This window comes from Chaetodon auriga, chromosome 4, assembly GCF_051107435.1.
Source record: "Chaetodon auriga isolate fChaAug3 chromosome 4, fChaAug3.hap1, whole genome shotgun sequence".
Lineage (NCBI taxonomy): Eukaryota > Metazoa > Chordata > Actinopteri > Chaetodontiformes > Chaetodontidae > Chaetodon > Chaetodon auriga.
In genome coordinates this window covers 14066537-14084772 of record NC_135077.1, presented here as the reverse complement: position 1 = coordinate 14084772, position 18236 = coordinate 14066537, and the positions used below count along the sequence as shown (strand labels likewise).

The 18236-nt window shown below is 42.4% G+C and overlaps 1 protein-coding gene across 25 annotated transcripts in view; it reads right to left on the bottom strand.

Annotated features, from left to right (window-relative positions):
• Positions 1–18236, bottom strand: part of cacna1ab (calcium channel, voltage-dependent, P/Q type, alpha 1A subunit, b) — a 119234-nt gene that overhangs the window by 64278 nt on the left and 36720 nt on the right. For all 25 annotated transcript variants that reach the window (XM_076729464.1, XM_076729470.1, XM_076729475.1 and 22 more), the window contains exons 4-11: positions 5667–5758; positions 5261–5413; positions 4463–4650; positions 2047–2150; positions 1775–1890; positions 1581–1625; positions 1156–1248; positions 455–652 (exon numbers count right to left, since the gene is read on the bottom strand). In XM_076729464.1, coding sequence (XP_076585579.1) covers positions 455–652; positions 1156–1248; positions 1581–1625; positions 1775–1890; positions 2047–2150; positions 4463–4650; positions 5261–5413; positions 5667–5758 — 989 coding nt within the window. The remainder of the gene's footprint in view (positions 1–454; positions 653–1155; positions 1249–1580; positions 1626–1774; positions 1891–2046; positions 2151–4462; positions 4651–5260; positions 5414–5666; positions 5759–18236) is intronic.

Below are 18236 nucleotides of genomic sequence, written 5' to 3'. Positions count from 1 at the left end.
TGCTTGACCACATCTTAGATTAAGATATGACCAACGTTTTTCTATTCAAAAGTTAAACCTGTATATTGTCTATTTATATACTGCTTGAAACTCCCTCTATGCTCTTAGAAATGAATGCCATACTCAAAATGTACATGCAAATCAGCTCCATTGGAAGTTTCTAATACTCACACTGTTATTATCTTCAGTATCACTAAATCATTAAATTAAATCCCCACCTCACGTTCTAATGCTCATACAGCCGTTGGCTGTTGAATGAATGGTGCTCTCAGGTTGTGCTTGACCAGTGAGCAACTTTTAGGCTGCGAAGAACAACAAGCTAGAAGCCAAAACTTGAGCCACGTTCCACATGTCGAAAAATATGCAAAGCTTTTGAATTTCTCAGCTGGTGGTGCAGTGCAGTCTGGAATATGTGTGGATGTGCACTGAGTGCTCCATGTGCGTATTTACTCACAGAGGAAGTCAGAGAGCAGCTCAGGCTGGTTGTAATGCACCGCAGCCACACACATGGTGTTGAGGCCCACCAGGCAGAGCACCGTCCAATAGAAAGCCTGTGTCTTCACTATCTTGCGGATGAAGAATCGCATTCGTCGCTCCTTCTTGCTGTAATTGGAGCCCTCCTTGCCGCTCTTTATACTGGAGCGGGCGAAACCTGGGGGGAGGCAGGGAGACATGACAGTCCATAGTTGAGTCTGACTGATTAAACTTTTTTTTTCCTCTTCTTTTTATAGACCCATCACCACTCCCACTTTAGAGGACATAAGGCTCTTCATTAACATAAGATGACATGAGTTTTTTTTAGCTCTTTTACATCCTCCGCCCTCCCATCAGCTCATAATTTCTGCTCTTTTGCCCGCCGGCAGCAGGAAGCGTCACCTCAACATTTATCCTTTAACTGGCCTCGTGATGTAGAAGTTATGGCGCTTCCTTAATTTACAATTCTGACCTGAGATAACCAAAAGACGTTACATTTTGTTGTTTCTCGCTGCAGAAGTCCTTACATTCAATAGTGTTGCAGTTTGCCTTGAAAAGAACAGAAACTTCCCACCTGAACACATGACCTGGAGCAAACACTCCAGAGCTGAAATTACTGGTGTGGAGGATGCTTTGAAAAGCCTTTTTATCCTCACACATCCATCCCTCTGTTTTTCTTACCTACTGCGTCTCCCATGTTGTCCTCTCCCTCCTCAGGGTTCAGCAGCTCTGTCTTGTTGTTTTTGGTTTTGATGGTTGGCCTACGCCTCGAACCTAGCATGAGAAATAAAGGTTGTTCCTTCATCTGTCTGTCTCTCAAATGTTACTGTCTTACCCTTCCCACAGTCTGTCACTTGTAGGTGTATTGTGCGAAATCTCACATTTACACATTTGACTGAGCAATTCCGAAGTTGCTTAGTCATATATTGTCAAACATAACAGTAGCTTAAAGATGTTTTAGCAGTACAGCGTCTGGCATCCTTATTTCTCCTCGAGGAAGAAAAACTGAATACATGCATCACAGTATATTTGTGCAAATCTCCTCATGAAACAAGCTCGGTGTGGCTCTGTCTACATACAATTTGAAAGGACAGAAGGTCAGTTACCATCAAAGTTCCCTGTGGCGTCGTCCTCAGCCAAAATCACCTCCTCTGCACCAGAAAATGAGAAAGGAAGACGTTACCATACTGCATCAGGATTTGGTTGGTTTTGCCACATGCATTATGTCTACACATGGGAGCGAGCAGTGTGTGTGTCAGTGTGTACCCGTGGCTGAGTGTGTTAGTCAGTGTGCACTGACCTGCTTTGCAGATCCACTCCAGGTATCCGTTGAGCTCTCTCTCAATCTGCTGCTGTCGCCTCAGCTTGAGGAACTCGCTCCTGTTCTCTACTCGCTCCCTCTCTTTGGCAAATTCACTGTGGACACAGTTGTCATTTTTTTTTTCCCATTTCAATACAAAATCTAAATTCTGGAAAGCACACAGGAGTCTACAGAATTCTGTGGAAGAAAGAACGAGGGGGACATTTTAGCCAAGTGAGAGTGACTGTCCACAGACACACAGAAGACCATACCCTGAGAGTACACCCAGCACCAGGTTGAGCATGAAGAAGGAGCCGATGATGATGAGGGGGATGTAGTACATCCAGTTCCAGGCGCTGCCCTCCACATCATTACTCTGCAAGAGCAAAACAGAGAGCGAGACACAGACAGACGTGTCTTTAATGATAATCTGATATATAATAATGTGCATGTTCTGTTATTCTGCTTAGCACTGATAAAAAAGGCCAAACAAATCTTCAACTTTTAACCCACCTTAGCTCTTCTTATGAACAGATTCTCGACTGTGTCTGTTCTAATATTTTATCTCCACCAGATACTGAAAACGTTTCTGAATCCAATACAGCTTTGGTGAGGGTTGATTCTGTCAGTGTTTTAGCTCTAAATAGTTCCTGTACCAAGTTAAAGGAACCCTGTGAAGTTTTCTTTAAAACAACTCCTGCTTACATTAAGTGATTTCTCACCAAAACACATTATGTGCATTCTTCCTCATGAGACATTTGCAAAGCCCTTTTTTAATGAAATTAAATTGTGTATTATTTACATGTTTTCTTGCAAGCAATCTTCTTCTTTGCTGCACATGACTGTGTTTGTTGGCACCTTACCACCACCACCACCGTGCAGCAGAACAGCATGAAACCATCAACACAACATGACTTGTGCTGCCCACATTCTTGCCCAATTACTTGTGCGCCCTCATGTGTGTGCACGACATTAACAAGGCGGGGACCCATACCTAAAAAAATTGCTCCACTTGCACTACTACCGGAGGAAAACTCCACACAATACCTTTCAGAGTCATTTGTTCCTCTAAATGATTTTAACAATCTTTTACTATGTAATTGTGTCAGTTCTAAGTGGTTGCAGTGCACCTTTGATGTGACTTCTGAACGGTACGACTGTTATTTGTGAGTTGGTTTGAACTTTGATCTGAGCTCTAACACAGGAGATCTCAATTTGAATCAAACTACGATGATGCAGCTGACTAACTGAAGGGACAAAGATGGACTGAAGGATGTTAACAACTTTCTCTGTGCTGCACGCGAACCAAGGAGGGTTGAAGTATGTATGTTATGCTGCCCGGAGTGACCCATTTTCTTAAACTTCACTTGAACTAAACTTTAAAGCCTGAAAGCCTGACCTGGATGCAGAGACGCTGCATTTGCGTGCAGAAACAACATCGAGACACACGCCATGTGCGGTGTTAGGTTGCACCAGTGGCTTTCACAAACGCTCATGGCACTGAGATGTCTAGTGAGCAAATTAAAGGCAACAAAACTGATGGACACTGTGTCACTTACTACTGTCACCAAACAAATCCAGCTGGCAATCAGAGAAATCAGGTTACTGGAGGATATCGTGTTTCTGTGACCCGTGTAATGGCTAAATGGAAGTACCAGCTGATTATTGTCTACTGCCGGACCGCTGTGTGCATTTGTTAGGTTTTATACTGCACGGCACAGCGCAAGCAGCCCGTTCTCTATTAAACTTTCATTGGTTTCCTCCTGACTGCCTGTGTGAGAGTGGAAGTCAGCCTCCATCCATCAGAAAAGATGTTAAATATAGAGCGAGACGGACCAGAATAGAGAGTAGAGGAGAAGGAGGCGGAGAGAGAAGGAGAGCGACTCGGAAGGCAGGAAAAGGACAGATGAGAAGATGGATAAAGGAAGTCAGACGGAGAATGATAAAGAGAGTGGGGGATGGAAAATGGCTTTTGGATAAATAAATGGTGTTTTGAATCAAATCTCAAACTACTTTATGCCTCATTTAGTTGAATGAAATTCAAACCAGTCTCGAACCTCCACACCCACCCGTCCCCACGAGTCCTTCGGTGTGCTAAAAAACGCACAGTACAAACCTCATATAGAGCACAGAGTACAGACAGAACATCACTGCTATGATAACTGTGAGAAAGGTGACAAGATTTGTGGGCTATGAGGGTAAATACTCTGTTGACATGGATAGCATAAATAGGATCAATATCTACAATATGTCTGTTTTTTTTGTGTGTAAAAAATTATGCACAAGGCTGTGTTCAGAACAACAATAACACTGCATCAATAAACACGGCTGTCTCATTCATTTCAATGAGACAGTGAGGGGTCCTGATGCTGAGGGGTGAAAAAACAGGGTCAAAACTGACTCAAATTTTGCTCAAAGACATCATCTAGCAGTGCATGGTGGTGAATTAAATATTTGTGTGTGCACACTTGCATACTTTGAAGCTTGAATGGTGTAAGGGGGAAGACCCACTAAACCACCCACAGTGTAATGCAAATTTAACACCCATTCATTGCTTATGGGTCTGGAAATGAGAAGCATTTTGGGTGAACCAGCAATGTGGAATTGACACAAGAGAAGGGAGGAATGAAAACTGAACAATGTGTGCTATTAAATGTTAAGTTGGTCTGACTGGACAGGCTAACTTACGAAGTAGAGCATGTCTGTCCATCCCTCCATGGTGATGCACTGGAAGACGGTGAGCACGGCGAACAGGATGTTATCGAACTGGGTGATGCCATAGTTTGGTCCAAGCCAGCCCCCTTTACACACCGTGCCATTAGGACACAACCTGGACGGCAACTGTTCGCCACATGGTAATTCATCCACTACCTCTCCTGAGACAGAAAGAGAGAATGAGTTGATTTTGGACAGAAAGCAAACTTTTAACAATAGTATGTTACCTATCCAAGAAGCTGTTAGTGTAGACAAACTCACTACCTTTCTTACAGTGGACATTTTGACTCATTTACCGGGGGGGCAGTCATTGATAAAGGCTGCATTTCACACACGTGTGTCAGTTCCATGGCCCTGGTATGGTGCATGGTGGGGCTCAATAGGCTATTGATATAGCAGGCATTTGAGGATACAGAAGTAGGAAAAGCACAAGTGGTACTAATAACATTAATGATGGTTGTGTAGCCCAGTTAGTATGAGAGTGCACCAGCATGAACAGCTAATATTATTAGCTCCGCCTGTGCTTTTCCTGACAAGTCAAAAGGTCTGCTGTGAAAAAGGCTTTTTGGACTTTAATGTACAGCAAAGGCAAACTGTAATAACTAATTTGCAAATGGATAAACTAACCAGGAATAACTCAGAGATAGCCTGAAGACTTTAAGCACTAACAGGATGATTTCTTTTAAACTAATATTTGGGTACATGCCTCTTACTTTATTTCACTTCCATGTGGCAGATGGCAACAATTTTACATTGTCATTTTTTTCTTACGTGTGACTTCATCGAAGCAGGTAGTGTGGAATTTTCCCATGTAGAACTCCAAGCCAATGATGGCGAACATGAGGATGGCCACGAACAACAGCAGGCCAATCTGCAGCAGGGGAATCATAGCCTTCATAATGGACTTGAGTACCACCTGCAGGCCTGGAGGGCACAGTGCACAAAAACAATCAACAATGCATCTGGTTTGATTGGTCTGACCCTACAAACCAAGACAAAAAGGTGAACACTGTGAGCATTTGCTGCTGTTATTCTGGTTTTATAAATACATGTATTAGTTTGTCAAATTTGCCAAATTGTGGAGTGAAAATGCAGTAGGTAGTAAACAGTAGTATCAAACTATTTACAATATATGACTGAGGATGCAATTACTGCAGCTAAGTGTGCACACACTTACTAGGAATCCCAGACACTAGTTTCAGTGGTCGTAGCACTCTGACGGCTCGTAGTGTCCTCAGGTCAAGCTGAGATCCCACTGACGACAAAATGCTGCAGAGACAGCAAAAGGGGGGCGGATTAATCAGTTTAACTGGTTATGTCAAAATCATCAACTTTGCGAAACCATGCTTGTCACAGCCTGTATTGTTCGATATACAGCAGCAACATTATTGTCTAACTAACTTCTTCAACACAAAATACCAAGACTACTGACACATCACTGACATTGGCATGTTTAGTCTGTTGAGCAAAATAAATGAATGTGTTCACATCAAAAATGCTTAAACCAGGTAACCTTGTATAGTTCATTTCGAGATTCACACCTGGGAAAAAAAAAACAAAACAAAAAAAACAACACCTACTGGGAGTAGGATGAAGTAACAAGGACTGTACTTGAGAAAAAACAAAACTATCCACAGAGAATCGACTGAACCCGATAGATCCATGTAGCACCAGTCAGTTAACTAGGGTGAGTATTTAGCTGATGACAAGACATAGTTGGATACTTTTTAGATACTTACTGGAGTTAAAACAGAGAAACGTAGAGATCGGCATGTCTAATGTAAGATGATAAAAAAAGCTTTCCATGGACAGTGCTTTGGACAAAATATTTTACTGTGCTGAATCAACTGGCCCTTTACCAATAAGAGTTGTTTGTTTGTTGTTGGCACTGATGGTGCCTTCTGTTATGATTGTATCTTAAAAATGGTTTGCATCAATCAAATCACAGGAATCTTAGTTTTCTAACAATGTGTGGCATGAGTATAAACTTAAATGTAACAGTTGTGTACATAGATGAATGGACTTAACACTCAGAAGACCCACAGGCGGGTCAATAGAGTCTTAGGAGGAAATATTGAGCAGAATGTGCATTTAGCCTTTTCATATCTTTTCAGAACTTTGTTAACATTCCTAAACCTAAAATGCATTTGCAATTACTTATAAAAGAGGTGCACTCTGCTGCTGTCACAGAATGTGACTCTGATGCCTGGCAAACAGCACTTTTCGGCTTCTGCACCTGTTTACTGAATACCTGAAAATCTGTCCCACAGAATAGAGAGCGGCCCCTCACAATTTGACAACTTATAGCAACTTTATATAACAGTAACAATTAAAGGAAATCCAGGAAAATGACTAAGAAACAGATTAGTGTGACTTGGAAAAAAGTGTTCTTTCTGTTCTATCCTCTGTCGTCTTCAGCCCCACTCCCCTCGTCAATCTCTCTCCAGGTTGGTTGCTAATTCCAGTAAGAGGTCATTTATTAACAGACACAGTAGCGGCAGCCAAGCCCCTCATTCCCTCAATGGCTTTTTAACTGCCACGGCTAAAGGCCATGCTACAGACCTGAAAACACTGGGCCTCAGCAAAATAAGCAAACAGTCTCAGGTCCAGTGAAGATCCAACAGGACACACATAAAGATTATAGTCTAACATAGTCTCTATGTGAATGAGAGCACACAACATGGTGCATCTACATGTGAGCTACAGGTTCAGCTCAATTTTAAAATCTACTTTTTTTCATATGTAACCTAAATCGTGTTTCTGTTACACAACATGGTGCACAACATTTCCTGTACATTTTGTGTATAGACGCTGATATCACATTGATTTTGTTCACATTCTCATTTTTTCCTCATGTATTGCCAACACAAACCATGGTTTTCATTAATGCATTTCTAATATTGACTTACTTTTAAAGCTTCAGATACACTTTCACTTTGAGAGAGTTGGATCTGTGCATGGGTGAATAGACGGATGACACAAAAGAGCAAAGGGTCTGTTTTGATATCTTGAATCTAAATTCTGACGTTTTCTGCCTTTCCGCCTCTCTGTTATCATTTTCTCCTTTTGCTCTCTGTTTATTTTTGCCCCATTTCGCTGCTTCTCTTTTCTCCCATACATCTCATTTGAAAGCGAATGCAGAGCTTCAATATTCATCCGTGCGAGACGCCAACCATCCGCTTCTGCCAGACAACCCAAACCTCCAGGATGCAGTCACCCCTGGCAACGGCTGAACCTGCTCACAGTGCACAGGGGTGGCCAGTAGAGGGAGCAGCTACTGTGTTACTGGTTGTGATGGGATGGAGGGGGAGGGGTATAGAGGGGTGTTAGGGGAGAGGGAAACAGAGGAACAACAAGTTGAGTGTAAGGGAGAAACAGGTAAGACGTAGGGAAGAAAATAACTAAGTAGTCTGAGTCTTTGCTTCTGGCTGGTGAGGCACCAAAATTGAATGAGAGACAAAAAGCATTAATCAAAGCTGCATTTCCAAATTCATAATGTTGAATCTTTTACCATATCATCAATTAGCCAAACTGTTAAAGATAAGGCAATAAAAGCTGTCAAACCATAAAGGAAATGATGATATTAAGTCGGTGTTGGATAAAAACTTTTGAAACTTTCCATACGAGGGAAAAGGAAAGATGTAATTTAGCTAATTATGGCAGCCATGTCAATTTTAAACAATGGAGCACAGCACATATGTCAAATCCATTGTTCTCATTGAATAATAAGCAGAATGAGACAGAAATGGACAGGCTACAGTATGTGGATTAAAGAAACATTCAAGAGGCTAATGACTCAGCTTGCTTCATTGATGTTAGCATTCTTCTGTAAATTAGGTTGCAATAGATACAAACTGCCTTTTTCCAACTACTTTCATTCATGTTCTGCTTTAACTATGTTTTTAGTGAAGTCTGGCATTCGAACTGCTTACTAGCTTTATCTGCTAATGCTAACTGATGGCGCAGCTAGCACAGTTGAACCTGGGTCTCATCAGAAGATGCATACTTTTCTCTCAAGCTATTAGTGTTTGTGATAAACAATAAAGTACTTGTAGCTGTCATGAGAGAAAAGCACCTGTGCTTCTCAAGTTTTCGATTAAAATGCTAATTACCGCTTTGAACTGCCTCCCACGATTAAACTCATTTCTCTGTCATTTAGCTGCTGTTCAAGATTTACACTGTTTGACCAACACTTAATAAATCAGTCCTTCAATGACAGGGATTCTATAAACACATATGGGAGATCTGTTAGACTATTAGACACTTGAGATGAGAGTCCCTGAAGAAACAGAGACCAAGAGGGAAGAGATGGAACATCCCTGGAGAGACAGAGTGAGAGAAAGAGTGAGCAGGTTGAAAGAGAGTGATAGTCCTGTGTGTCAAAAGTGTGAGATTCAACTGCTGAGAGAGAGAAACCCTGAGAGAGGCAGACAGAAAGAGAGAGAGACTCCAGGGAGAAAGAGAGGGAGAGTTTCATCTGCGGAGGGAGATGAAGGTGTTTGGACAGTGATGACAGAGGCTCTCACTGCTGGGAAACACCTAACAATCAACCTGTAAAGTGCGTGCGCGCGCGCGCGCGCGCGCGCACACACACACACACACACACACACACACACACACACACACACACACACACACACACACACACAATTATAAGAGTGCTAACAGTGTGTTTAGTCTTCCTGTGCTGTAACTGAACTCTTGTTTCTTGAATCGTATGTTGCACATCAAGCAGTAATGCACAGTGATGCATCTTAATACTTCAAAATAATGGACAAGGGACGAAGGATGTCAAACAGTGAACCTGAGCCGCTCATTGTGTCCCTTATGTTTTACATCAGGACATATCAAACAATATTATACCCCTTATCCTTTGACCACCCATTGTCCAATCTGTGGGATGCATATAAAGAAAAATTCTATGAAAATTAACATGTAATATATGAATTAATTAATTAGGCAACTTTTTGGTAATCAGGGTAATTTTGAAGGAAAGACCTAAACTAAAAATAAGAGTATGCAACCTGAAACCTGTGGAAATGTGGTGTCTTCTAACTTTCAAAGCAATTTGGTAGTTTAACAATGTTATTAAAACAGTTATTTAATAGAGCATAAAGCATATAGAATATACTACATAGCATAAAGCCTATATGTAATTTATCTTGCTATGATATAAATGATTAAGCCTACTCCACCCTCTGTTTCCCCCCAGTATTACTGTTTATTTACTCATTCTGTTGTATACAATAGTTCCCTTAAATCCCCAAATTGTTCCCACTTCACTGTTGATATTAAGAAAGAGTTTCAAAATATTAACTCAGTGGGAAACCAGCAGACAGATGTACAAACGCTGAGGTTTGTGGTGTCCTTTCGTCTTTGTCTCCACGGAGGGACACAGCACGATGATGATTGATGGCCCCGGTGATGAACGTCTCGGAGGTCACTAGCCACCTTCGCTTTGCCTGGTCTCTCCCCGTTCCTGGCATTGCCATGGCAACCGGCGATTCCTCTCTTCGCCGAGTCTCCACGGTTACCAACCTGCTCTCATTCATAAGCGTTGCCAGGGCAACGCAGCCCCGGCTCATTGATGGAATCTCGGTGCTGCCGCAGCAACGGGGATGGGAAGTGGGTCTCCTAACAATTGATTTTCAACCCCTTCAAACCCCACCACCCACACAAACATAGACATACACACACACCCACCCACCCACACACACACATACACACGTTATCCTTACCTACCCCCTCACATCATTTCTAACAGCAGCTCCTGTACAGCTGCATACAGTATGTGCACATAAGCGTAACATCCCTTGCAAGCAGACACACACACACACACTCACTGGCCAAACAAGTACAAGTGCAGTCGTTCACTGCGTACAAACACGTACACTCACATCAAATGCATGTATATGTTCTCATGGTGCACACATACATACAGTATAGGATATGATGACAGTGACGAATGCAGTGCAGCCCAGGTACTATGGATGACCCAGTTTCTCTGTCCCTGCTGGTGTGTTGAACACTGAAATATTTGTGTCTGTCAATATGTACACAGACACATCACAAATCCAACACACAGGACACCTCCAAACTATAGAACCAGATATACATAAAGTGTCTGATTCCAACCTGTTCTTATTCCCACAATGTCAAAAACCAATGCTTTGTCATGCCCCTCGGCGTCTCATACAGACACACAAGGTTCCCTTTAATGTCTGTATGAGACTCACAAGGCTTTCAACTAACTCCAGGGTAAACTCATCTGCAGCAATATCAGACGCGCGGAGCACCTGCTCTGGCCTTCCAACACCTTCTCATACTAGTGACTCCAATGGACTCTGATTGGTCAAATCAGTCTGAGTGTTAATAACATTTAACTACTTATTGAATAGAACTGAAATGCAGTCATAACTTCCATATACTGAACTTGAAAAAGTCATCATTGCATCAATTACATTCCACTTACACTTAACTACAACTCACAAGAAGACAAGATCCCAAAACCCCATTTTTACCATGGTTACAAATACTTCCTGTGTTTTGTTGATTTTAAATTTTTACTTTAAAGGGTAAATTCCTGGCATATATGAGTTAGTGTAGTATGTGTGTATGTGCCTGTGTGAGTGTGTTGTATGTGTGATATCACAGTGTGCTTTCAGTGAGGAACAAAAATACACACTCACAACATGCAAGAGACTGGGACAAGTTCCAGTGAGTGACATGTGCATGAGCTGTATGTGCTGTATGGGTATACTTGTGTGCATGTGTGTGTGTGTGTGTGCGCGCGTGCACATGGTTTATGTGTGTATTATGTGGAAATAGTGTGGGAGTGCCATGTGTCATCACAGTGTGAGCTCCTGTCCCCTTAGTGTCTCCCACTGAGCCCTAACCCCCCCCTCTACACACATCTTATACGCACACATGCACGATGGACAATGTCCCAGTGTGACATAGGACACACAGCAAAGGAATTTGAACAATATGTTCATAAATAGTAAAAGAAATAAACAAATGGCATCTAGTTTCATCATCGCCATTATCATCAGCGTTATTTAGACGTCTGTAACTGACGCGTCATGAATCAATGTGAACAACAGGTTCCCTCTGCCGTCAGTCGACACGCATTGACTCTTGATTTGTCAGTTTCTTACTCATTTGTTTCTGTACCTGCTAAAAGTATGTCAGGGTCATGAGCTGCTGGAGTCTTTCCCGGCATGCATGAGGCAGAGAAGCACAGGACTAACACACATACAGGTGCCCTTGAACAAAACCCTGTTGAAGACTGTTCATCTCTCAGACAGAGTGAGCCCAGTTTGAGAGAACTTAAGGAGTAGAACCGGAAGCATCCGGAAGCAAACATTGAGCTGAAAACAGCAGACATGTCCGTTATGATCTTCTGTCGTAGTAAGGTGTGTGTGCACCCATCTACGTCGCGATGAACTAGTTCAACATGATCTAAATGTTATCCCTTAGTTTTAGCTTCCAAATGTCCTTCAGAAGATTTGCTCTCAGCATTTTGGGCTTGCGACCCTTTAAGACAAAGCAATGTCCAGTTCTGATTCCTTGTCATCAGGTGCATTTGTCTACCAGTTCGGACCAATTAAACCTATATTGCTTCCAAAATCGTCACACAGTTTAAAAATAAATCAGCTTTGTGATGTGATGATGCTCTAAATAAGGTTTGGTTAGGTTTAGGGACACAAACGACTTTGAGGACCTTCATTGTCATGGGCACGATAATAAACGCTTGGTCAAGGTTTTGGAACAATCGGCGTCATGTTTAAAATAAAGAAAGAGTTGGAACAGGAAGCAAACAACAGTCTCCTGAGCTGAAGATGTTTTGTTCCATTTTCTTTGAAGGACAGTCTCTAAAAAACAGACGATTCTCCTTTGATTCCATTTCGGCACAGTGACCGGGTCTGTGGAGCAAAACTGTAGGCTAAATTCCGGCCTTTCTAAAAGCATTTGAGTACCGGGCAGTAATAGTTTACTTTCTGCCTTGTCTACAAATGTTTGCGGCGCAGCATGGATATAGTCAGGGCAGTAAACCCTTCACAGGAAAGATCCAGGTAAGAAAACGAAATGATTTTGCTCTCCAAACCTCTCACAGCAGCCCTGCTCTCCCTCTGTCTGTAGTTACGGAACATTAAGCAGCACTTTATGACCGTTATGTCACCGCTCACCCCTGATCTCCAACACCAAGGTGGTACACCCCAGTCACTTTCCCTTACTGGGAGAGCCCATTTGCTAAGTGCACAGGGGTGTCAGGAGAGAAATGGGTGTTGGGACTGGAGGTATTTATTGTAATGGCTCCATCACCTCAGGGGTTGGGAATCTTTCCCACCAGCTTATGTCCTCAGACTCCTCCCTCTCACTTCATCAAAGACACAGTTTTACTTGTCCTTTCCATCCAAACATCTCTTTCATTTCATCGCTCTCTCTCTCCTTTTTTCAGTCCTCTTTCCGTCTCCTGGTTGCTGAAGCTTTCATTGGCAGAGGCAGGATGGAAGCACTCTCATTCTGACCACATTCTCCATCCTCATCCCCCCTTCCTCTTCCTTTCCCTCTCTTCATTTTCTCGCTCGCGCATTATTGCTGATCTCAGCAGAGTGCTAACACTCAGCTGATGGACTCTCTCTCTACCTCCACCCCCAACCAAACGGCCCCATTTTCCCTTCATTCCATTCTTTCTCCACCTTTCCTTCTCTCTCTCCCTCTCTCCGTGCCTTCTTTTAATTCAACTTCATATATGATCAGGTGGAGGAAGGATGGGGAGACGTGAAGGTGGCTGGTAAGGAGGAACAGTCTCACCCTTCCTTCTCTCACCTCTATGTCTTCACTCCATCCATCCACCCTTTTGTCTTTTAATCACATATATGTTTTATTAACCTTTATTTATCTGGGGAAGGTTTGCTGAGTGCAAACACCCTCTGGTCACTGGAGGGTTTCACAGCACCTTGAACACTGAATTTAAACAAGTCATGTGGAAAGTGTCATTTTTTAAACTGTGGAGCCATCAGTGGAAAGCATCTTTTTTATGAAAGGAAGAATTTGTTATTCAGGGCAGTTGCTCCTTTGATTTGCTGTCATTTACCACCTATCAGAAGGTGCATGTGGTAAAAGCGAAAGCAGAGCGAAAGAAGTTCGATCTGCTTTTACTTTGTACTGGTGGATGTTCCCATTTACTGCATGAGTTCAAACCAGTAACCTAATTCTCTGGTAAAGTGGTCATTTGTCAGTCTTGGTCCATCTTTCTATCCATCCTTGTCCCTTAATTATATCAATACTCATCTTTTCCCTCTTCCCTGTTCACCAACGTCATTCTTTCCTGTGTCTATAATCCTCTTCAAGTTTTTCCATTCACCTCTCTCCCTTGCTCTCTCTCTGTTTGCCGGGCCGGCTGATTGGCCCACCTGTCCCTCCGTCTCCTGCCAGCATGACTCTTGGACCTCACAAGGGCAGGACGTCTGGACTTTGTGTCCTTGTTTGTGTGCGTCTTTTCTCTCAGTCTGTTGGTGGGTGTTTTCATGCATGCAGCATGTCATGTGGTTTAATGTTCGTGTGTTAAGTACGTGTGGTGTTCTGCCTTCTCTAATCGACCTTGCTGTGAGCTCTAGCAGCTAGTTGCCTATACTAAAAGGTTCTGGTATATCATGTAAGTGACTTGTTGGTGAAGAAACCATCTGGCAGTTAAAGAGCCAGATGCTTTTCTCATAAGTGGTGGAGACCAAAAAGTATATGAATATTCAACTTAGATTCATCAGGCAGTCACTCCAATCAGAAATAAACTGATTTGTGTATCAGAGGTGAAATGATCACTACTCAGACCAGACACCAAAAAATGGCTGTGCAGGCCGCCTGTGTAAGCAGCTTATTACGACCCATATTCATATTCATTATTAAGTGGCAACCTCTAGTGGCCCTAATAATTATTAGCAAAGGAGGAAGTCAGGTGATGTAGCATAAAGACCATCGAAGTCTGCATTTGGTGGAGGAGGGGTGGATGACTGGGTCAAACAAACGCAGGACTTTCACCCAGGAGACCACTGTTAGTATCTGGTGTGAAACTGAAAGTCACTGTTGACTTATCTAAAGTTACATCACATGCTTAACATTTACGTTTTGTACGTAACTTAAGTTACATGACAATCATACTTATTTTAAGCCAAACCATAATTGTTTCCTAAACCTGAGTAATTTTGGAGCCTAAACATAACTAAACTGTGACAAAATTAAATTAGTTACTGTATGTATTGATGGCCTGAAAGAGCAAACCTTATTGTGGTATCATTTTTCTCCTTCACTGCCAGAGGGGTCAGAGGTCAGAGTCAGATAAAGGCTGCAGAGCTGCAGAGCTGGAGCTGGTAGAGATTAAGTGTCTTGCTAAAGGGCACTTCAGCAGCGCAGATGCTTGTCAACACTGTGGGTGTGATGATGAACTGGTGTAATGCCTAACTTTATCACCCTCCTGCCTCCACATTGTGTGTCTGTAGGTGTGTGTTTGTGTCTGTGACTCTATTTCTTTTCACAAGGGTGTGTGGGTGTGCACAAAACACCACACACTGTAGCAGGCTTTTAGCAAAAATGGTTTTGTTTAAAGGGACATGTCACCAACTTCATTGCATACTTTTTGTTTTGAAACAGCGGGTTGATGGAGGTTAGGGAGGTTTTCCCCCAACCACAAAAAGAGTATTACTACAGCAAGTGTCTCAATTAATCCAAAAACTGACCTCTTCAACGTAAACCAGACCCACCCAACACCTGACAAACTGCTACACAATTGTTAATATAGACATTAATTGAGCAGGTCTTCAGAACTTCATGACAAAATATGTAATTTAACCAATTTCTGATTTGCCACCACTTAAGGTTTGTTTTGGTTTAGGCACAAAAACTACTTGTCGGCCTATCCAACACCTCAACCCTGTGTCACGTTGATGTGCTACAACAATATCTGGCTAATTCCCCCTAATTCCATATGCGTCGTTGCAGGCATTTGAACAACCAGTGGTTTTGTTGTCTTTGTGAGGATAGTCATTTCTCTGAAACTACCCTAACTATGGGTTAAACCGACTACAGACAAACCAAAAAAAAAACTGGGTGTTGATTTAATATTACACTTGTCCTGATTCAGTGACACATTCCCTCTCCAAACTCATCACATTCAGATGCTTGGTCAGGACCCCTTGGAGTCACTTTTAAGGCACTGGGTATCACTTCACTGTCATTTTTCAACATGCACAACTCCAGCGTCTGTTTAGACTTTCAAAATAAAGGTGGCTGAGAACAAAACTAAACATGTGGTCAATGTTGTGAAACTGAAAACTACTTGGTTAGATTTAGGAAACGGTCATGGTTTGGCTTGAATTAAGAACAATAGTTACAATCATTACTTAAGTACATACGTTACATTACTTCCTTTATAAAAGAAATCTACGTTCACTTTTGGTTTCACATGGGACATGAACTCTGGTCTCCTGGCTGAAAGTCCTGTACTTTTCTGGCTCTTTATACTATGTCATTTGACGCGCTGGGAGAGAAACCAGGCCAGAGGTCTATCAGACTGCCCTTCACGAAAAACGATGAAATGAAAGGGGTACCTTGTACCTTACAAAGTGACGCCAAGAGGTCCTTACCAAGCGTCCAAGTTGGGAATGACTACAGGCTGAATATAGAAATGAATGCACTTGATAGAGGACACACCGCTAACCTCCTCTTAGCACGTTGGCTATTATGAAACATACTGCCGATACAATGCGTGTGCAACCAAACACCCTTTACCTCATATGTGTGTTCATATGCAGCAGATAGCCTGCAGAGCACAGAGTTGGAGGGTATAGGAAAACGTATAGGAGAGTGATGAGCCTGTAAATGACTGCAGAGCAATAATGATAATGGAAGTGATGGCAAAGGGACAATTTTCAACCAGGTACTCTCTCTCTCTCTCTCTCTCTCTCTCTCTCTCTCTCTCTCTGACCTCATTCTTCTCTCCCTCCTGGACTTCATTTCATTGCTCAATGTTCATACAGTATTTTCTCAGAGGAGGTGCTGTACTTACTGTAACACCTGCGCGTACCAATTCTCAATGTTAAATTAAATTTTGATTTGCTGTTGGCGACTGACCTGACGTTTCATTCCCAGTCAGGAGCTTCCCAGGCTTAATGTGTTTCGTCTTGAGCTACTTTTTAACCGCATGAGTCGATACAGCTGGATAAATATCTTTATGAGGGCCTGTTTCATTTAATTCGTCGTGTTTCTGACGCAAAACTCAGCTGTGAGTCGTCCCAGCAGTGACTCAGAGGCTCCTGTTTCCCCCTGTGTTGAGTTCTGATGTCATTTGGTACCTTTGCCAGATACACTTGTGACTCAGTGTGCCATCTTTTTTCCCTGACACGAGGCAAGATGTTTTTCTAAGCCCCTTGGGATTTCTTTGTCTCATGTGTGCAGTTTGTTCATTCTCTCCTTGCAGAGAAAGGAAAAAAAAAAAAAGACAGTTTCAGTCAATTTTCAGTCTTTCAGTCTGCATGCGCGTAAACTAAATCGAGTTTAAACAGGCAGTGACCACTTTGACGTCAGCAGGCCTGTTTCTGTCCATCTCGGTGCCCTAGGCCAGACATCCAGTGTTAAACTTGAGTTTATATTGCTTCACAGCTAAATAACTGAATGATGTTTGGGGTGAATTCCACTTCGTTCACCTCTATGTCATCATCAACACGCAGCCTGTCAATGTTTTAGGGATAGTTATATTGCACATTGTAGGCTATTCAATGATAAATATACGGCATTATCATAAGATTTGAGTCACTGAGCTAAGCAGTTTTTTTTTTTGAAAGATGAATCCCTGATGACCCAAAACAGCAGTAAGTGTCGTCAAACCACCAGAGTTTCAAAAGACATACTTGCAGTAGAATATTCCTTTAACAGCGTCTATGTGGTTTTTGCTGCTCATCATGTCAAAGCAGTAATTAGTTGCGCATGTTAATGACCTCAAAGAGTGAGACAGACCCACCGACCCTACATACTACTTTATACATGTAAAATGAGAGAGGTCTATTTTTGAACGCTGTCTCTGTAAACATCCATTAGAAGAGTCGTGGGGACGTCTATGGTGTCCTCTCATTGACTGACTGGCCCAGAGTCTACCATAAATGATTAGATTACTGTGTGACGTCACAGCAAAGCATTGAAAATCAATGGCCTGTCAGCCCTGCATACTAAATACACTAGTCACTTTGGGTGTGTGTGTGTGTGTGTGTGTTCCCCTGTCCTCTTATTTTCCTCCTCTCTAATTAATTCTTGTCCTCGTCAAGTATCTCTATCTCTCTCCCATGTGTTTGCCAAAAATGAAGTCAGCACACATACATGCACACTTCACAACACAGTGGCAGAAGCCTTCTCAGTCACGACTCGCACAGCACAAGCGCACACTCTCCCAGAAACCAAGAGAGGAGAGAAGAAGAAGAAGCGAGAAAGAGACAGACTGACACTATTAACACTTTAAATCAAACTAAGAGTCTGAAGCCTTTGTAGCAGGTTCTAGATGCTGCAGTGTTTGTTACATACCACACTATGTTACGTGTTGGATCAGACAATGATGGTTTACATAGTCCTGGAGGTTTATCAGCAGTGCGGCAAAAAAATGTAGTCTGTCCTGAAGGTGGCACTACAGGAAAGGTCACAGGGTCGTTAAAAACATAGGGGATGATCACATCGGGATTGTGAATGTGCTTAGCAAATTTAA